Here is a 17340-nt window from a genome sequence, read left to right as displayed (position 1 = left end):
CATTTCAAAAATATTGCTTAAGTTTCGCACAAATCTGTAATGGAAATTTGCCTAATTTGACTAATAAGACCCTGATGGGATTAAGGCATGACCCATGACCCACTATCTCCCAGGCAGGGGACATTTTTGGGTGTCACTCCCCATCTTGGTTTCCCTGCCTTCCTGCAAACTGTCAAATTAGGTTTTAAACCTTGCTTGCATCTATTTCCCTATTGGACGTCTTGCTCAGCAATGGTGCTGCTTTCCCAGACGTCAGTGATTAGCTTAAATTAATTCAAAGAGATCTGGGGTCATGTGATGTTTAACCAGTTTGGGGAAATATTACCCAATCAGAGTTCAGTAGGGTGGATTAAGAGTGGGGATGGCATCTTTCTAAATAGATAGCTACCTAGTTAGCTCGATATGTGTGTGAAAAATTGCTACAGAAAAATGGCGACAATTGTGGATGAGACTGGCAGACTTACAGATTGCTGTAAGTCTAAAACTAGGAAAATAAGATTCACATATGATGTAATCAATTACAATTATGCTTTGACAAATTAATCTTGACTCCATATTGTGGGTCTATTACTATTGATACTATGGCTAGATTCATTTAAAAGGAAATTATTTTCCAGTACTATACAGCACATGTGTTAATTTGTTGGCACAAACAAATTTTTGGATCTTGTTTTCTCTGATGAAATCCGAAGACGTCGGAGAAGAGAGAGTATAAAGTATCAGTGGAAGCATGAAGAGCACAAAGGAGAAGAGCGGAGAGAGTTGAACTGAGCAAGAAAACAGAGCTTTCTGTTGAAGTAAGCAGCAACTGAACTTGGCTCTGTGCTTACAAACAACGGTCCGCTCATCCAAAGTCGAATTATAAAATGTTGCGAGATCACAGCATGAAATTGGTTTCTCTTACCCTCTTTCACCCCCCTTTTTTCCCTCTCTTTGTGGCTCAAGCTTTCAATCGGTTTTCCTCTTTTATGAGGGTTTTTTCACGCTTTGCTCAGAAAAATAAAAGCCTGCATGTTTCTGTATTCACCCGTCGTGTCCTCTACATGAGAGCACTTTGGAGGATGCTCTCTCTTTCTTCTACAGCAGTGAGTGTTGTGAAAAGGGTGGATGAGCTTACCATGGTGGAGGAAGAGGAGGCAAAAGAGGGGTCAAAAAAGTTGTATAGGATTTGGAGAGTAGATGATTCTGAAGCAGAAATCACGGATTTTTAAAAAAAATTTCTATTTTAAAAATGTTTGTATTTGATGTAAAAAAAAAAAAAGCGGTTGTAACCCTTTTACGTACTATTCAAGTTGCACTTACAGTTTACAACGACGTCTGTAAACGTCAATATTAGTGTCACCGATTCAGTATCTGAGAAAAAAGGTAACAGCTGCTCACTTACTCCAATGCCACAAAAGTTTACTGAAGACAGTGTTAGATCCTACTTAAATCTTTTTCCTCATGTGTGTTGTTTTGTGGTAGCCGTGCAGCTATGTATGCGCCTATGCATGTATAACTCCCTTGTTTCAACCCATTCAGTATCTGACCAAATGTCTGCTGTCCTCTGCTGAGTAATGGGCAGGAAAGTGTTTTTGCACAACATTATGATGTCACAGTGAAGTGAATCTTTGACCTTTTGTATAAATAATGTTATAATTTCATCATTATATCCCATTAGACATTTGTGTGAATTTTTGTCACAATTAGCATATGAATTCTTGAGCTATGGCCCAAAACATGTTTTGTGAGGTGACAGGGGTCTTGACCTTGACCTTTGTTCTTGGATCGCCAAATTCTAATAAATTCATCTTTGAGTCCAAGTAACCGTTTGTGGCAAATTTGACACAATTCCATCAAGGTGGTCATGAGATATCACATTCAGAGGAGTGCGACTGATGAGGTCACTTTGACCTTGACCTTTTACCTATGACCACTAAAATCTAATCAATTTATTGTTGAGTTCAAGTGGACGTTTGTGCCACATTTAAGGAAATTTCATCAAGGCGTTTTTGTGATATCACATCTACAAGTATGAAACAGATAAGGTCACGGTGACCTTGATCTTTGACCTATGACTACTAAAATGTAATTGGTACATCCTGTAGTCCAAGTGGATGTTTATGGTACATTTGAAGAAATTCCCTCAAGGTGTTCTTGAAATATCCACTTCACAAGACTGGGATAGATGTACGGACATACAGACATGAAAACAAAACAAATAAATAATTAAGTAAAATAAAGACCCCCCCCCCATTGCTCAACATCGCCAGTTACTACCTCCCATACACTGTTATTGTTCATTCTGTGGTATAGATTGAATATACACAGTCTATAACCGGTATGGAATAACCACAGTAAGTAGCATGAACACTGATGGTGGGGGATGGTGTGAATACATTCTGATATTTCACAATATGTACGGCATCTGCTGAGAAAATTCTTCTGTCAGAAGTGGGATTCGAACCCACGCCTCCAGGGGAGACTGCGACCTGAACGCAGCGCCTTAGACCGCTCGGCCATCCTGACACTGTGCACACACATGGATACATGACTGCTGTGTGAGAAGACTGACCTTTTCTTGTGTTTGCGCTCATCCTTCCTCTTACGTTTTAAACTTGAAGAGCTGGTGGGATGAAAGAGAATAGAAACATGAGTGAGGCGCATTAAGACAGCCTGATTTCTTACTGAAACATAAATATAAAAAACAGTTTTTTCTTATTTTCCTATAAATTTCTTGTACATTCTTGAACTGATTTCTAGCAAATTTTTGGGCCATTTCTTGTTAAGTGGCTTGTTGCCCTCCCATGTTTTTGGAAGATATTAAGCCAATTTTCTCAGATTTTAAAGGGTTAATCCAATATTTTGCCCTTTAGAAATAAAACACAAGGCCATGAGACATGCTAAAATGATGCACACAATCTTGCAATAGTAATACACATACCTGTGTTTTGACTTTTTGGAGGTATACCTATAACAGAGAGAAAAAAACGACGATTTCAGTCACTCAAAATAAATGTGCCATTTTGCCAATACTGTCATAGTAAGCGAGAACTACCTATGCCGCTTGCTTTTCTTGGAGCTCTTCTTCTTCTTCTTTTTCTTCTTCCTCAGAGGTGACAGGCTGTAGGAAGGGGACCTAAAACCAGAGAACAAGTAAACATGAACTCTAGAGAGTACCAAGCACCCCCCCCCGACACCTCTCTCAGTTTATTTATTTTGGGAAACACGACAAAGGTGTCCAAAAGTACACCCAAAGACATCTCATATTGGGAACTGACCTTTTCCTTTTCCTCTTGCGTTCAGACTTTCTCTTCTTCTTCTTCCCCTTGGGCCGAGGGGAGAGTTCCTGGTCGAAGGAGGGGCTGCAAGCGGAGACAGAGCAGAGGGGACACTCCTGGATTAATGTCACTGACGGGATATGAAATGTGAATGAGTTACAGCTTCTGAATCCCAATATCTGGACTTTTGGAATTTGATTTGCTCTATTTACATAGTCTGCTGGGTGTTAAAGGTGTTAATCCACCAAAATTACAAAAGGTTATTTCCTTGTTTATCTCTAGTATCCTCTAGCCATGCAGCAGCCAATGCCGTGTCCAGGTCTCTTTATATGTCCATGGTAACAGACAGTAAGGGTTTACCAGTCAGGGTGGGGGATCAGTGTGCAGTCAACAATGTGCAATATGATATTATCTCTTTATTCACTTTATTAACTCCTTTCCTGGCCTCATTGTAATTACCATGCGCAAATTTTGTAGAAAGGGTAAAGTTTAAAAACTTTGGTGTTTTACGTTAAACTCGAATGAATGATTCTGTGTTGTGAGCCTCTGTGAACTTGTCATGATACATTTTAATCTCTATATACTCTTTATGTTAGCCATGACAGTAGAAAAAGCTTCATATATGATACCTTTGACTTTTTGGATAAAAAGAAACATCACTTCATTATTTTATCCTATTGACGTGTAAAATTTTGTCATAATTAGCATATGATTTCTTAAGTTATGGCCAGAATGGCTACAGTTTTTGAGGTCACAATAGTTTTTGACAACCAAAATCTAATCTTTGAGTACAAGTGGATGTTTGTGCAAAATCTAAGGAAATTCCCTCGAGGTGCTGCTTTTAACTATTTATATTAATGACATAGTTCCAGCCTTACAAAACTGTAATGCTCATCTTTATGCAGATGACAGCATTTTATACTGTTGGGTGGACGCTGTAGATTTGGCTACTGTAAACCTGCAGCTTTCCTTCACTGTTTTGCAAGCTGTATTTATAAATCTTAACCATGTATTAAATGTCAATAAAACAAAATATATGCTGTTCTCTAGAGCCAAAACATAAACCACAGCACTCTCCAAATCTGCACTTTAAATGGTACAATCATTTTTCAGCAAGATTCCCCCATTATAAATATGTAGGCACCTGGATTGATGGAGAACTCACCTTCAAACCTCATATTAATGCACAAACGAATATTTTTAAATACAGACACAAGTGTTATCTAAATATGTATATATAAATCAGTCAGCAGGCTTTAACTAATTCTCTAACCAGACTTCAGACATGCCAGAACTACAGTTTACTTTCACTGCACAAACAGCAAGTACTAAACGTAATGCAGTTTAACAGTTAATGAGAAAGCGCACAAGTACGAACAGTGTGATATGAATATAATCGGAAAAATCATCTGTCAGAAGTGGGATTCGAACCCACGCCTCCAGGGGAGACTGCGACCTGAACGCAGCGCCTTAGACCGCTCGGCCATCCTGACATTGCATACTGCTGTCACCAGCAGTTTCACATTACATACTAGTGAGTGTGTGCCTGAGGCAACGCAGACAACCTGCAGGCTGCACTGACAGCAACATAAAACCGTGGCTCTGCTGCGAGAAGTTCTTCACTCACTCTTTATGTGATATCACAGAGCAAGTGCTGCTTACAGTTTTCTCTGTGTGTTTCCTGCCAAGTGTGACACTCTCACCATAAAAGTCTGTTTCCCCTAAATTCTTTGCAGAAAAATAACCCTGACAGAATGGGTGGAGTAAAATAATCCACATGACTCATTGCTGGCATCACATAACTGCACATAAATGCATCCTGATTCCCGTTCACAACACACATAAGCAAGATTATCGGCGAACCAAATGTCCCATACGAGATGATCCCATCACAACAGGATGATGAAATCCTATTGAGACCAGTTTTAAGTACAAAACAGATCGCATGCCAGTGAGCTTCACTGAAGTCAAGGCCGATGACAACACGGCCTCACTCGGGGGGGAGAATTATCTGTGATACATAGAGCTCATACGTCATTAGAAAATAATGGCAAACACAGCCCATTTTTCAAAAAGCTTTCATTGAATAACTTGCAGTTGTATTCTCTTCTCTATTATAACTAAGTACTTTTTTAGGGAATGCAGATTTGTCACTTTTTGACTTTTATATTTTTTATGAAGCATCCCCTGAACCCTGGTTATGGTTAGACACATGCATTACATGACATACTCATCGGGCATTCTTCTTTTTTTCTGACTTTTTTTTTTAAAATTAAGCATTAATTCAATATATAAAGTACTGATTGAGAAGAATTGTATCAGACCATTTAAACCAGAGAGAAATGATTAGCTTAAATGTTTGCATGACTATGAAGCACAAATATTTTCCCACTGAATGGATTATCAAACGTTTAAACAACCACCCTCAACTCGATTAAAAATTCCTTCCAATCCAGCCAGCCTCTCTCAATTCAGGTGTTTACATTTGAAATTCTTATTAGACTTGTATTATTCTGATTATTAGTAAAATATTAGGGTCCATGTAAACAAAACTATTGACAAAAGAAGGATTTCTTTAGTTCTCAAATGGCTCTAACATGATGCCACTAGTGTCCACAGGAAACTGCAATGCATTTCATGGAAACAACACATTTTCACGAGCATGCACACACATGCGCATGCTATCCTAAGAAATTCTCTTTCTTCCGTCCATTCTTCTCTTGAAGTGTAAATTCAACATTACAAAGAAAGGAAACTTGTCCGATTCCATCTGTTGAACAGCTTGATTGCTGTCCAGAGGTCCACTTCATTTGCTCTCTGAGAATGACTGATGTGGAAAAGGAGGTGAGAGCCTTTGAAGCACCACGGGCTCATTGAATGAGCCTTTTAAGTGCAGACTGACTGAATTTCATAGGAAGCAGGGACAGGTGGGAGTGAGTGAGCATGTAGGGTGATACACAGTAAAGGAGAGAGGTGCAAGAAGATGCTTTTGACTGCAACTCATCCCGCCTTTGATAATGAAAAACCAGAATGGATGTGAATTTCATGTAGGAGTGATGGAGTGTTTACCCTGTTAATGGTGGCGTGGTAAATAAGGCAGAAGAAGGAGCTGCCACAGTGCCAGGACTGTAGTTACTGCACTGACATTTACTCTTATACAGAAAGAGGAATATATGGGGACGTGTACATGGACCTGTTTTACGAATTAACAACTGAAGCTGACGGTTCGAACAGTGTTTCCACTCAGTCATTTCCAGTAGTCGCAGAAGCTACTGTTATGGCATCTAAAGGCAGCTATCTGAGCGTTTATCACAACAATCACAGCAACCTGTTATCTGCAAAATGTCAACTTCCTTTAACTATTTACCATTTTATTGTTATTGTGCACTCCAACCTGCTATCAAACCAAGGCTATCACTTTCTTTTATTTGATCCTCCATCAAGGCGATCAAGGGAGAAACTACTAAGCTTTGAATCTTCCCAACCCATTCCCCCAAGTACCAGACATATCAAATCTTTCCTGAACGCCACCGAGAAAAACGGCACAAAACAGCCTTTATTTCCTGGCAGATTTCTTTTGAATAAGTGGCTTCAGTGCTAAATGTTTTTGTGATATCTGGGCTGTTTTTTCAATCAGTCTTGAGCTGAAATAATGAGTCTATTAATCAACAAAAGCAAAATAATCTGCAACTGATTTGGTCATTTCTTCGAGCAGAAACACAAACATTCACAGGCTCCAGGTTCTCCGCCGTAATCATGTGCGCTTTTCTCTCTTTCTCTCTCTTAAAGACGTGATTCGAAAGAAAAGCTGTGGTGATTTCATACACAGTTTTCTCTATATTCTTTCTATATATTATTTATCATATTTTTTCTATATTCCTCTGGTACAGTTAGATGATCTTCCCAATGTACGAAGGTTCTCATTGGCTTTTGTCCTTTTATCAAAAGGGGAAAATAGCCATTTACAAAAGGAGAGAGGAAAGGAAAAGGAAAAGATACAACAGCATATTTGGGCTGTTGTAGATACAAAAAAAAGAGAAAAAAGGAAAAAAGAGAAAATAAATATGTGAACAGGGAAGGGGGGTAATATTCTGATAAACAAGATAAAAACTCTGCCATTATCTTTATTTAAGTGGTAAATTTATAAGAAAACACTGAAACACTGAATATTCCATGAGATTATAAAGCCATACCTTCACAAGAAGAAACTCTTTTTCCGAGATTAAAGTCACAAATTTAAGAGGAATGATCTACACAAACAAGCTATGAATACTTTTGTTAAAATATCACATTTTGAAACTCGTGTACTAATAAAATTAGCCATTTTTGTCGGGTAATACTACTCACTTTTGGTTTAGTAACAGCAACCCCTCTTTACAACAACACAGCTTTAACACATGCTATGGGTTGTATAAGTGATTTTATTACAGTTTTTCATGTCTTTTTCGCTCAAATTTGTGACTTTGATTTCTGAGTTTTGATTGGAATATTACTCCCCTCCATTAGCCCTACATGATTATTTTTTTTACCTTGCAATGGAGCTAATAGGCAGTCGCGTGAAGAGACTGAATTACTACGTAAAAAGAGAGAGAGTAGGTTTAATGCATGTTCACACTTCCGAACTCAAACACTGGAAATATGACAAGATCACGTCCATTGTCAATTAAACCTTGAAAAAACATCTTTAACTGCCACCTGTGACTCAAAGACGTGGGGAAGACGAGAAAGCTTCAGCTATAGTTAAAGACATGCAGACGTGATGATTGTGATTTTTTTTTTATTTCCTTGTACAGAAGCACGTTTTTTTTATTCTCCATTGGACAACTTAAAAAACTTAAAACAAAATGATCGACAACCCGATTGTAGCATCTCAGATTTTCTGCAATATAATTCAAACCATCTAACTGGACTTAATGAGAACAATGATGCATGGAAATTAAATTAAATTACACAAGCTTTAGGCTCATGAAAGGCACAAGATAACCTGCTACTTTGAATTTGGATGCATGAACGAAGGGCTAGGCTAAAAAAATACATTTCAAAATGAACTCTCCCCTCTTCAATGACAAAAATGGGCTAATCAGCAGTCCCCCGGAGATGCAATAGTAAGCCAAAAACATTTGGAACAACACAAAAAACTAAACTGGAATTGACTAAAACAGTTTTGTTTTACTGAGAATAAAACTAAATATTATAGATCAATTTCTGAATAACATTATTAATATCTAGATTTTTATTTTTATAGCACAGAGTGAGGCTTAGCTTTGCTCTGAGCAGAGTACATCCAAATGTCTACAAAAAGCAGCTGTAACAGACACATTTTTAGCACTGTCATGCTTCCTGGATGGTAATCGTTAATTGCCGTTAATCGCCATTTATGTCAAATATCAAGGAAATGTACCTTTGTGTTGCACAAACAGCAGGTCAAGCTAACAGGTGAGTGTGATCAGAACCGATCCGGACAGTGACAAACTGCACTGCTGCTTGATGTATGCGACCTCAGAGCTCTGGAGACTCTGTGCCTGTTTCATTGGATGCAGAAGACTGTCTCGCTATAATAAATGGCCCTGCATGGTGTAGTCGGCAGTTTGGGAGCATTAGGAACTGAAATGCATTAGGGCTGATTAGACCGACCAAGCCCAAGTACCCTCTCCTGGTAATGAGAACGCTTTGTCACTCATTAACACCTCTACCATTCTGGCCTTGTAGAAAGAGAGCACAAGGCAAGCGTTTGCATTTTTTCTTGCCAGCAGAAACAGTTTCTTTTGATGAGGTGGAGAGAATGAAAGGGAGAATGAGAGATCAGTCAATTGCCTGCTACACTGGGAATGGTGATTGTGTGAAACAATGGTGTATGAAAAAAGGATTTGGGGACATCTGATGAGAACATGCTCAATGCTGAATGCAGCCTATTTCCTTGAAGCGCATGTTATTTTCCAACCGACCGCAATCAACCATGAATGCCATAAATATATACATGTAACTACATCCTAAATATGTTGACTGGAGTCAAGTGCTGGAAAGAGTTCATGACAGTCATTATCAGGTGCATTTTGTATTTTTCCAGTGGGGTTTAAAGGACTAGCTGCACAAAACCTTTAGCTTTTTCTCCTTAAGTATAACACTTAAGGGCTAATTTCTCCTAATCTGAAGAACGTACATAAGGGTGTTTCACAGAATCCCTTTAAAGGAGACTGTTTGTTTGTTTGCACTCACACCTGGGACACCTGTTCCACCTCACCTGTTCTCATCTCACAGAGATGGCCTATAAATAGTAAGAAAATAGCAGAAGAAAAGAAGAGGATTAAAGAAAGGTTAAACTTATGGAGGAATACATTAAAGGAAAGCACAAACTAAAAATATATTTGATCTGCAAATAACAGCAAATAAAAAAATGTGGGAGGAAATTGCAATGAAAATGGATTTAAGTCATATCTACAGCATTAAATCGCTGAACAAACTTCTCAGGATGCATTCATTTTCTTCACTTATCTCTCTAAACTCTGTCATTTAGCAGTCAGAGGTACCTCAAGATTTTTTCTCTTACTTTGGTTGTTATGGTCTCTTTTGCAGCTGTTTAGATTCCTTAAGTATAAGACTGAGACAGGGAGAAATCCTTAGGGCCCAGACACACCAAATCAACCTCAGAGCGCAAGCGGCAATGAAGGCCGCCTGCTGCATGACCTTACCTTGCCTGTGTCTGAGCCAAAAAGTTTTATATGAACACACCGCAAAGACTACAACTGACTGTCAACCAGCACGTACGCCTGCTTGAGAGGAAACTCCCTCCATACCAGCAGACAGTGATAGTTTGTAGTCTTGATTCAAGAAAAGGGAAACCAGAAGACCATCTTGATGCTAATTAGCCGTTTAGAAAATCAACAACACAATCGAATGTTGAAACAACAAAGCATATTTACCGTGTGCCAGTGAACAACAACATCGGCAACGTTTCTGCTAAAAAGCTCAATGGCTCCGTCTTTACTTTAGCCCTTTGTTTACATTCCCCACTTCCATTCCTGCTCTCGTGCACTGAGCTAATCCACCAATCTGAGTGATTTCATTAATGAATTGGGTCCACTATGATTCAACATACTGAATTGCCAACTAACACTAAATAGCGCTGACTAGCTCTGACGAGGGCCTATGGTGTGGGATATACTGCAGCTACTTGGGCGACAGAGGCACAACAACAGTCCGACATTGACCGATAACCAATCATCGGCTTGGTGTGTCAGGGCCTTTAAGTATGTAACTGAACATTTTCAGGAAACCTTTAAGAGGGTAGATATTTTAGGGGGAACCTTAACTCAGATTTAAAGGAAAATATTAACTTCAGGTGTCCTGTGCAACCTAAGTAATTGAATGCTTTCACTGATTCAACAGAATGGAAATGGTTCACTTCAGTGGTTCTTCTTCCAATGAACCACGTAACAGCCACTTACTAAATTCTGTCGCTTACATACTGTTTCTAGTGGCTTGTGGTTTCAATGGAATAATTAACAATTGGTTGCTCTGCTAAACTGGGCTGCTGCCGGCCAATTAGCAAGATAAAAATCCAACGAACAAATGTCTTCAACAGAGGAGAGTTTTCAGAGGCAGCAACTCACACTGCTTTGTAAAGTGAGACAAAGACTTTCGAAATGAATCCACCTCATTAGGCACTTTTTACTGAGTGGAAATAAATAAACACAAACAAAGTATTCCTCATGCATTTCCTCTCTTCTATTTGTCACTATTGACCTACAATTATTTGCTTAAAGCCTGTGATGTATCTGTGTAGCTGCAGAGGCTCAATCACGAGTGGATGAAACACATCTGTTACGTCTTCTCAGTCTCTGTTTATTAGTCCCGACTATCGGTTCTTCACAGACGCAGGCAATATTTTAGAAACATTTCTACTGTGATGAGTGATGATCCAAAAATATAAGTAATATTTCAGAAAGTTGGAGGATCAGTTGTTGGTGAATTGAATGTATCTGTTTGCAACTTTTTAATGTGAGCGCTGAGCACTCTCACACGCTGTGTTTTCAGCATTCGAGGATTTATGGCACACCTGTGTTTGGTTGAAAATTGTTTCTCCTTCAAAATATGGTTCTCCCACCCTCAATCTGAACCAAAACTTTTCCTTAACCTAACCACGGAGGGGAGTGATACACATATTAACAGGAGGAAGCAGAATCTGACACCGCACCCTCATGGCTCGTGCAACCGACGATTTCCCAAATTAGTAACTAAGCTGATACGATTATGGTCTTGATATCCACCCTTAGAAATAAAAACTGGTAAACATACTGTCGACTTTACTGAAGACATCTCTTGTGAATCCTCAGTACTTGTGTTTCAAAAAACGTTGTATATCTCTCTGCTTTTTGGAGTTACTGAAGTCCTTTAGTGTAAATTCAACTCAGAGAAAAAAAAAGCTCACAGTTTCAAGGAGAACAAACACCATAAATCTTTCTCACTGCGCTTTTTCTATCAGATGTCTTTTCTCACACGCACAAAACCAGAGAAACGGTTATCAGAAGCCTGCACGGCTGCGCGTTCTCTGCGCTCGCTGTTAAATTCAAAAACAAAGAGAAGCAGCCGCCGGGTAAAGTTCATCCAGAGAGAAGTGATTCATGTTTATGATCCTCTCTAACACCTCAGATGCGGCTTCAGTCGTGTTTTACATATCACTGGCTGCTTCTCCTGCTGTGTAACTGCAAAAGGCTTTGAAGGTGTCAGATTAATTGAGAGGTTTCTTGAAAAAAAATAAAATCTGCCTGAATCGATTTTTCCCACCTCAGAATCAGAAGCCTGCAAACTATTCTCAGCGTGTGGAGGAGACTTTTTGGTTTAAGGTGCTGTTGAATGAGAGGATCTGAATGACATAGTGTGGAATTCCTCACAACATGTTTGTAGTTCTCCACTGGGCCCGACCTGATAAGACTGTTTACGTTCCCCCGCACCACAGTACAGAGATTAGCTCTGTTTTTCCTCACTGAGAGTCGAGCCCTGGAGGAGTTTTTTGTGCACTGTTAAAATGCTTTATCACCAACTCTGATTTCAAAAGCACCTCCCAAAAACAAACAACAATGTAAAACATTTATTATCTGAAAGTGCTTCACTATGATCAACAATGCTACAATTTTAAAGGATGTTGATTTCTCAACTTTCTCTCTCAAGCACTCTTTGACATCAGAAAACCCTCTGTGATAATTTCCAAGTACTCTGCATTTGTGAAAACTCACCTCCTGGCCCTGCGATGACTGTGTCGTTTGCGTCCTTTTCCCTTGATGCAGCCATTCCTGTCCGCAGTGTCCAACCTGGTGTCTGCAGATTTCCTCTCATCAGGTTTGAGTGGTTGGCAGGCTGTCGTCTCTAAGCTGTGAGGGAAAATGAAAAAAGAAAAAGAAAAGAAGAATTTAGTTTTCTCGAGAACTTTTCAAAGTGATTTCTCTCGTTGTCCACACAGTTAACGTTTCCATCATACAATAGTGAGGAGGATTTAGCATGCTTGGTTAGCCTTACTCCCTCTGGTCTACTGGATATGTGTTTTATTCCCCTCCATTTCTCCCTGCCAGCCATTCTCCGGGAAAATTGGAGGTCAGCCATTTACCATTCAAATCGAGGTGTCAATTGAAATGTAGTTATTTACATGCTTCAGTTGCCCTGACATTTTGGGAAATGGTGTTTTCTATCTCGTGCTGGGCAGATGCAGCCACGGGAGATGCATGGTCATAAGACTGGTTCTCCTTGAATTTTTTTTCTGATAAACAACAGCTTATATTATCATATATTAAAGAGATTGTTCAGAAATGGGGCTGTATGAGGTAATTATTTTCAGTTCGATCTGAGAAGCAGACAGGAGTACCACCACCTTAGTTAAATAATGTACTGCTATGTTTGTGGAGCAGCAACATGATGCATTTTTGCCATTTTAAAAAGTCAGATATAAAAACATCATCATCAGTTTAAGTGGAGGCTATACTGAGAATATTTTCATCACTTTATTTTAACACAGACAGCATGTTCTGACGAAAGACTGTATAAATACTGGATATCGCTACTGTCATGTCATCCATTGATTTGTGGACTCCCACTTTGAAGCCTCCGTTATGGCCATGGCCATCTTAATTTTTTGGAGCCAAAAGTGACCATATTTCAACGGTGGTCATGGATGTTAAAATTAGCTACAAAGACCAAAACTGATTTTTGTACCAGGTTATTAGCATGTTTATTTATTCTGGAAAGTTGAACATTTTAACATTGGTGTCTGTGTGGACTGACTCTTTCCTTTGGAGCCATTTGATGAAGCACAGTTTTTGGCACTTCCATGTTGGCTTCATTTTTCAGCCTCAGAGGTTGCTGCTTGGTTCTGATTAGGAAACCGGCTTTAGTTCCCCATCTTTGCTCTCGGCAAAGCCATCAGATTTCGTTGACAAAAACAGTAAATTTATATCGCAAAACATGGGAGTTACCTTCTTGATCAGTTGGTTAGTTTGTTTTTGAGTGACTTCGGTGGATATGAAGTAACCCTTTTAAACACCAAAGTCACATAATAACACAAACTAACTGGTTGGGGCAGTGTTAGATGCAGCGAATGCTTAAACTCATTCTTAAATTCATTTTTTGGTGGCTAATAGAGGTTTTACTGATGCCCCCATCTACAGCAGTACACTACTTAGATTCCATGTTGATACTGTTTTTCTGAACTCTGTATATGCTGACCATCATCTCCTATATGTCATACACTGATTATAAGTCATACAACCCCACTTCAAAAGATCCGAATTATCCCTTTAACACAGGGATAAAAGAAGTCACATACTCAGCATCATGTTTAAGCACATTTTCTGCAGTTTTGAAATTAGACCAAATTATTTCTGGCTCCAAAACAATGCTGCTGTAAGTCAAGTGTTTTCTGATTCAACCGCTTCCACCTGAACCTCCAAAAAATCGTCATCCGGAGTCAAATGTGGCAGCAGAACGAATGACTAAATAAACTGAATGATTAGATGTGAGCACACAGTCCTAGCCCTGGTTATTATCCTCTGTTTTAGTCATGGGAGATTTGAGCGTAATTACACATTCTCCTCTTCTTCGAGTGGCTCCCGTCTGATTGTAATGAGAAGATAATCAGAGCCGGAGATTAGGCCGTCAACGCTGTCGCCACCTCCTCCTCCTCTTCCCCCAGCGATGAGCAGGCAGGAGCCGTCGCTTTCTATCTTCCTCACCTTCACTTTCCTCTGCTTCTTCACATAAGAGGGAGTGCCCCCGGCAGGGTACTAATAATGTAAAACGGCAGACCGGGTGCTCCAACATGACCGAGTGTTTGAAAGGTGATAGGGGAGATAAAGACAGACACCGGAAGGATGATTAGTCTGATCAAGGAGGCTAATGGGAAAGGAACCTTTAAATATCCTAGTGATTCGACTAATGTTATCCTACTGTTGTTGGAGAAAACAACAGCAGCTTTGTATTATTTTCTGTGCTGTAATTTATGTTGTCTGAGGTGACAAACTGAGAAATGATTCACATTCATTTTTACAGTGCAGATGGAGATGTCAGTGACCAACCAGCAGGAGTGAGAGATGAGAATAAAATCCTCCATCACAGTATATGAAATCCCAATAGTGTTAGATAATGTGTTTCCTGAAAAATCAGAGAAATTCTTGAGAGGTAAAATAATCCTGCAAATAAAATACCAACACGTTCTCATCCCAACTTGTCTCATGGTGCTGCTCTGTCAGTGACCATTAGCGTCTACTTGTGACATTTTCGGTATTCTTCTGCGTCAGCTGTTTACGCTCTGGGATTTCGCTACAGAGATGTCAACAAAGGCACATGATGGGATGAAGCAGCATGGTGCCTATGTTTACACAACAGCGTGGACCATCACAATGGTTATGATGAGGCAACAAAGTCACGGACAGTTAGGTTTAGGCAAAAAAGGCAAATGGTAAGGTGTAGAAAAAAAAACATCCACACGGGAAGCAACCTATAAACCCAATCGCGCTCCTTTATCATGTGGTTGCCGGAAGCGTTATTACCTAATGCTGTCCTACCGCGTTTCATGTGCATGCGCCCGGTTCCGTCTGGCGGTTCTCACGTAAAGCCGCCTGTGTGAGTTGCATGTGGATGCATCTGGTGCCATCCGGCTATCCGCCAGCGTACAATAAAAATGCCACCAGTTCTGTCCGAGCGCATTCTCATCTGACGCTGTGGCTTTTGGCATCATGCTCGCACGCCTAAAGCACTGACAAAGCTGCGCTATTAGACGAGTTCAGAGTGAGAATGGGCTGGAGATACCTGACAAATAAAGTTACTCAATCACACTGACGCAAAATTTATAAAAATCAAACATTGGCATTTTATTTTATCATTTCCCCTTCACTTAAGGTTTTCCCCTAAATAAACACACATGCAATTCCTTGATTGTTAACAAACTTATACTGATTTGCGATATACACTCAGTGGTCAAGTAGAGTTGTTCCAATACAAATTTCTGACACGTATATGATGCATATAATGCAGGATCAGGTATCGGCAAGTATGCGTGTCTATGCAGTGATATGATACCACGTCATTTACTGATAATCTTTAAAGTAGTTTCACACCTGGATAAATTGCCAGGTTCCCTGAAAATCAATTGCTCTTTGCCGCTCTAAAACAGTAACCTAAACAGCAAGTTGCACTGTGTAGCCAATATCCAGAGAGACAAACTGATTTCCGGCAAATAATGTATTGTTAGCCATTAACAAAATGTCAAATAAGATAGTTTAAGAACGTTCTATGCCAATTCATTCACTGCATGTCGGCATTTGTTCATGTTTACAAAGGGCTGCAGTAATGCCATACATCAATGATAGCAATCATTCTGCATCCATACATGGTTAGTGATATACAGCTGCTTAATGTTTTCTAACATAATGGTATTGGATTGGTACTTGGTTTGGGGCTGAAAAAATGGTATCAAAACATCTCTATTTATTAGATACTGTATGAGATCCAAGCATATGTGGCAACAACTTTTCTCTAATGCTAAGATCACGTTGCATGATTGAGGCATCAGGAACGATGTTGGTCGTGACATTTGGTTGTTGCCATGTGTCAGAAAAAGACAGCAGGGAAGGCGGTTCATGGGGAATCTCTTCTGATCACTTGTGTACATCACAAAAGTCCTGGTTGACTGGTCTGCATCCAACATGTCTGACATGTCTTTCTGCAAGAACTGGTCTCTGATTACCTAATTTGAAACACTGACTATTCCAATCATCATCCACATAGTGATTTTGTCATGCCCTCTATATGCATACATGAACAATAAGCAGATACTAGCACAGCAATTTTATATCCTCCACCTTCCTCCTGCTCTTGCATTTGCATTTAGATGTATGTGAATTTGAAGGTTTCTTTCCATATGTAGTTTTATTGTGATTTTGGTGCAATCTGACAACACTGGCAACCACAGCAGAACATGGAAACCATCTGAAAACAGGTAAATCCATCATCTAGCAGATAACATAAGAGGTGCAACGGGGGGGGGGGGGCCGAGGTTGACAACGCAGCCTGTTCTCATTCTGAAGGCATCAAATACTGCAGCTTTTGCAGTGTTTTCAATGTAAGATCCCAATGCCAAAAGCTACCTTTTGCATCTGCATGATACACCACTGAATGGCATCAGCTGAGAATGCGACTGGACAGAATTGTTCGTGATGTTATTATGTGCCAGCGTGCGGCCGCATGGCACCTGCCACAGCAGCATAAAACTCTGCTGTAAGTATTATACGTATCACGGAGGTCCCTATAGGGCGGGCATGAGGGGCAGTGGATGATTTGAACAAACCCGGACTTTAATGCAGGAGTCAAATGTTCGCTTCCCAGTGAATGTGATGTTTTTTCTACACCTTACCATGTGCTTCCTTCCCCTAATCCTCACCATTTGTGCCAGCATGTTCTTTTGTTGACATCTTTGCATTGGTTGCCATGTGCTTGTGGTGTCTTAACAACACCACATGTAGCATAACCACCATGTGCATTTGTTGACATCACTTTAGCACCACAGACAGATACTTGGAGCATAATATGTAGATGC

The 17340-nt window shown here is 39.8% G+C and overlaps 1 protein-coding gene and 2 non-coding genes across 3 annotated transcripts in view; all 3 read right to left on the bottom strand.

Annotated features, from left to right (window-relative positions):
- srrm4 (serine/arginine repetitive matrix 4) overlaps positions 1-17340 on the bottom strand; it is a 79581-nt gene that overhangs the window by 11893 nt on the left and 50348 nt on the right. Inside the window, 5 exon segments of the mRNA XM_042488748.1 lie at positions 2555-2605; positions 2924-2950; positions 3038-3118; positions 3261-3344; positions 12494-12628. Coding sequence (XP_042344682.1) covers positions 2555-2605; positions 2924-2950; positions 3038-3118; positions 3261-3344; positions 12494-12628 — 378 coding nt within the window.
- trnal-cag lies at positions 2426-2508 on the bottom strand. The gene has a single exon. It is a non-coding gene; the product is annotated as a tRNA-Leu (tRNA).
- trnal-cag lies at positions 4671-4753 on the bottom strand. Its single transcript has one exon. It is a non-coding gene; the product is annotated as a tRNA-Leu (tRNA).

This window comes from Plectropomus leopardus, chromosome 6 (assembly GCF_008729295.1).
Source record: "Plectropomus leopardus isolate mb chromosome 6, YSFRI_Pleo_2.0, whole genome shotgun sequence".
NCBI lineage: Eukaryota > Metazoa > Chordata > Actinopteri > Perciformes > Serranidae > Plectropomus > Plectropomus leopardus.
The sequence above is the reverse complement of the archived record's forward strand: the minus strand, read 5'-3'. Positions and strand labels throughout refer to the sequence as shown.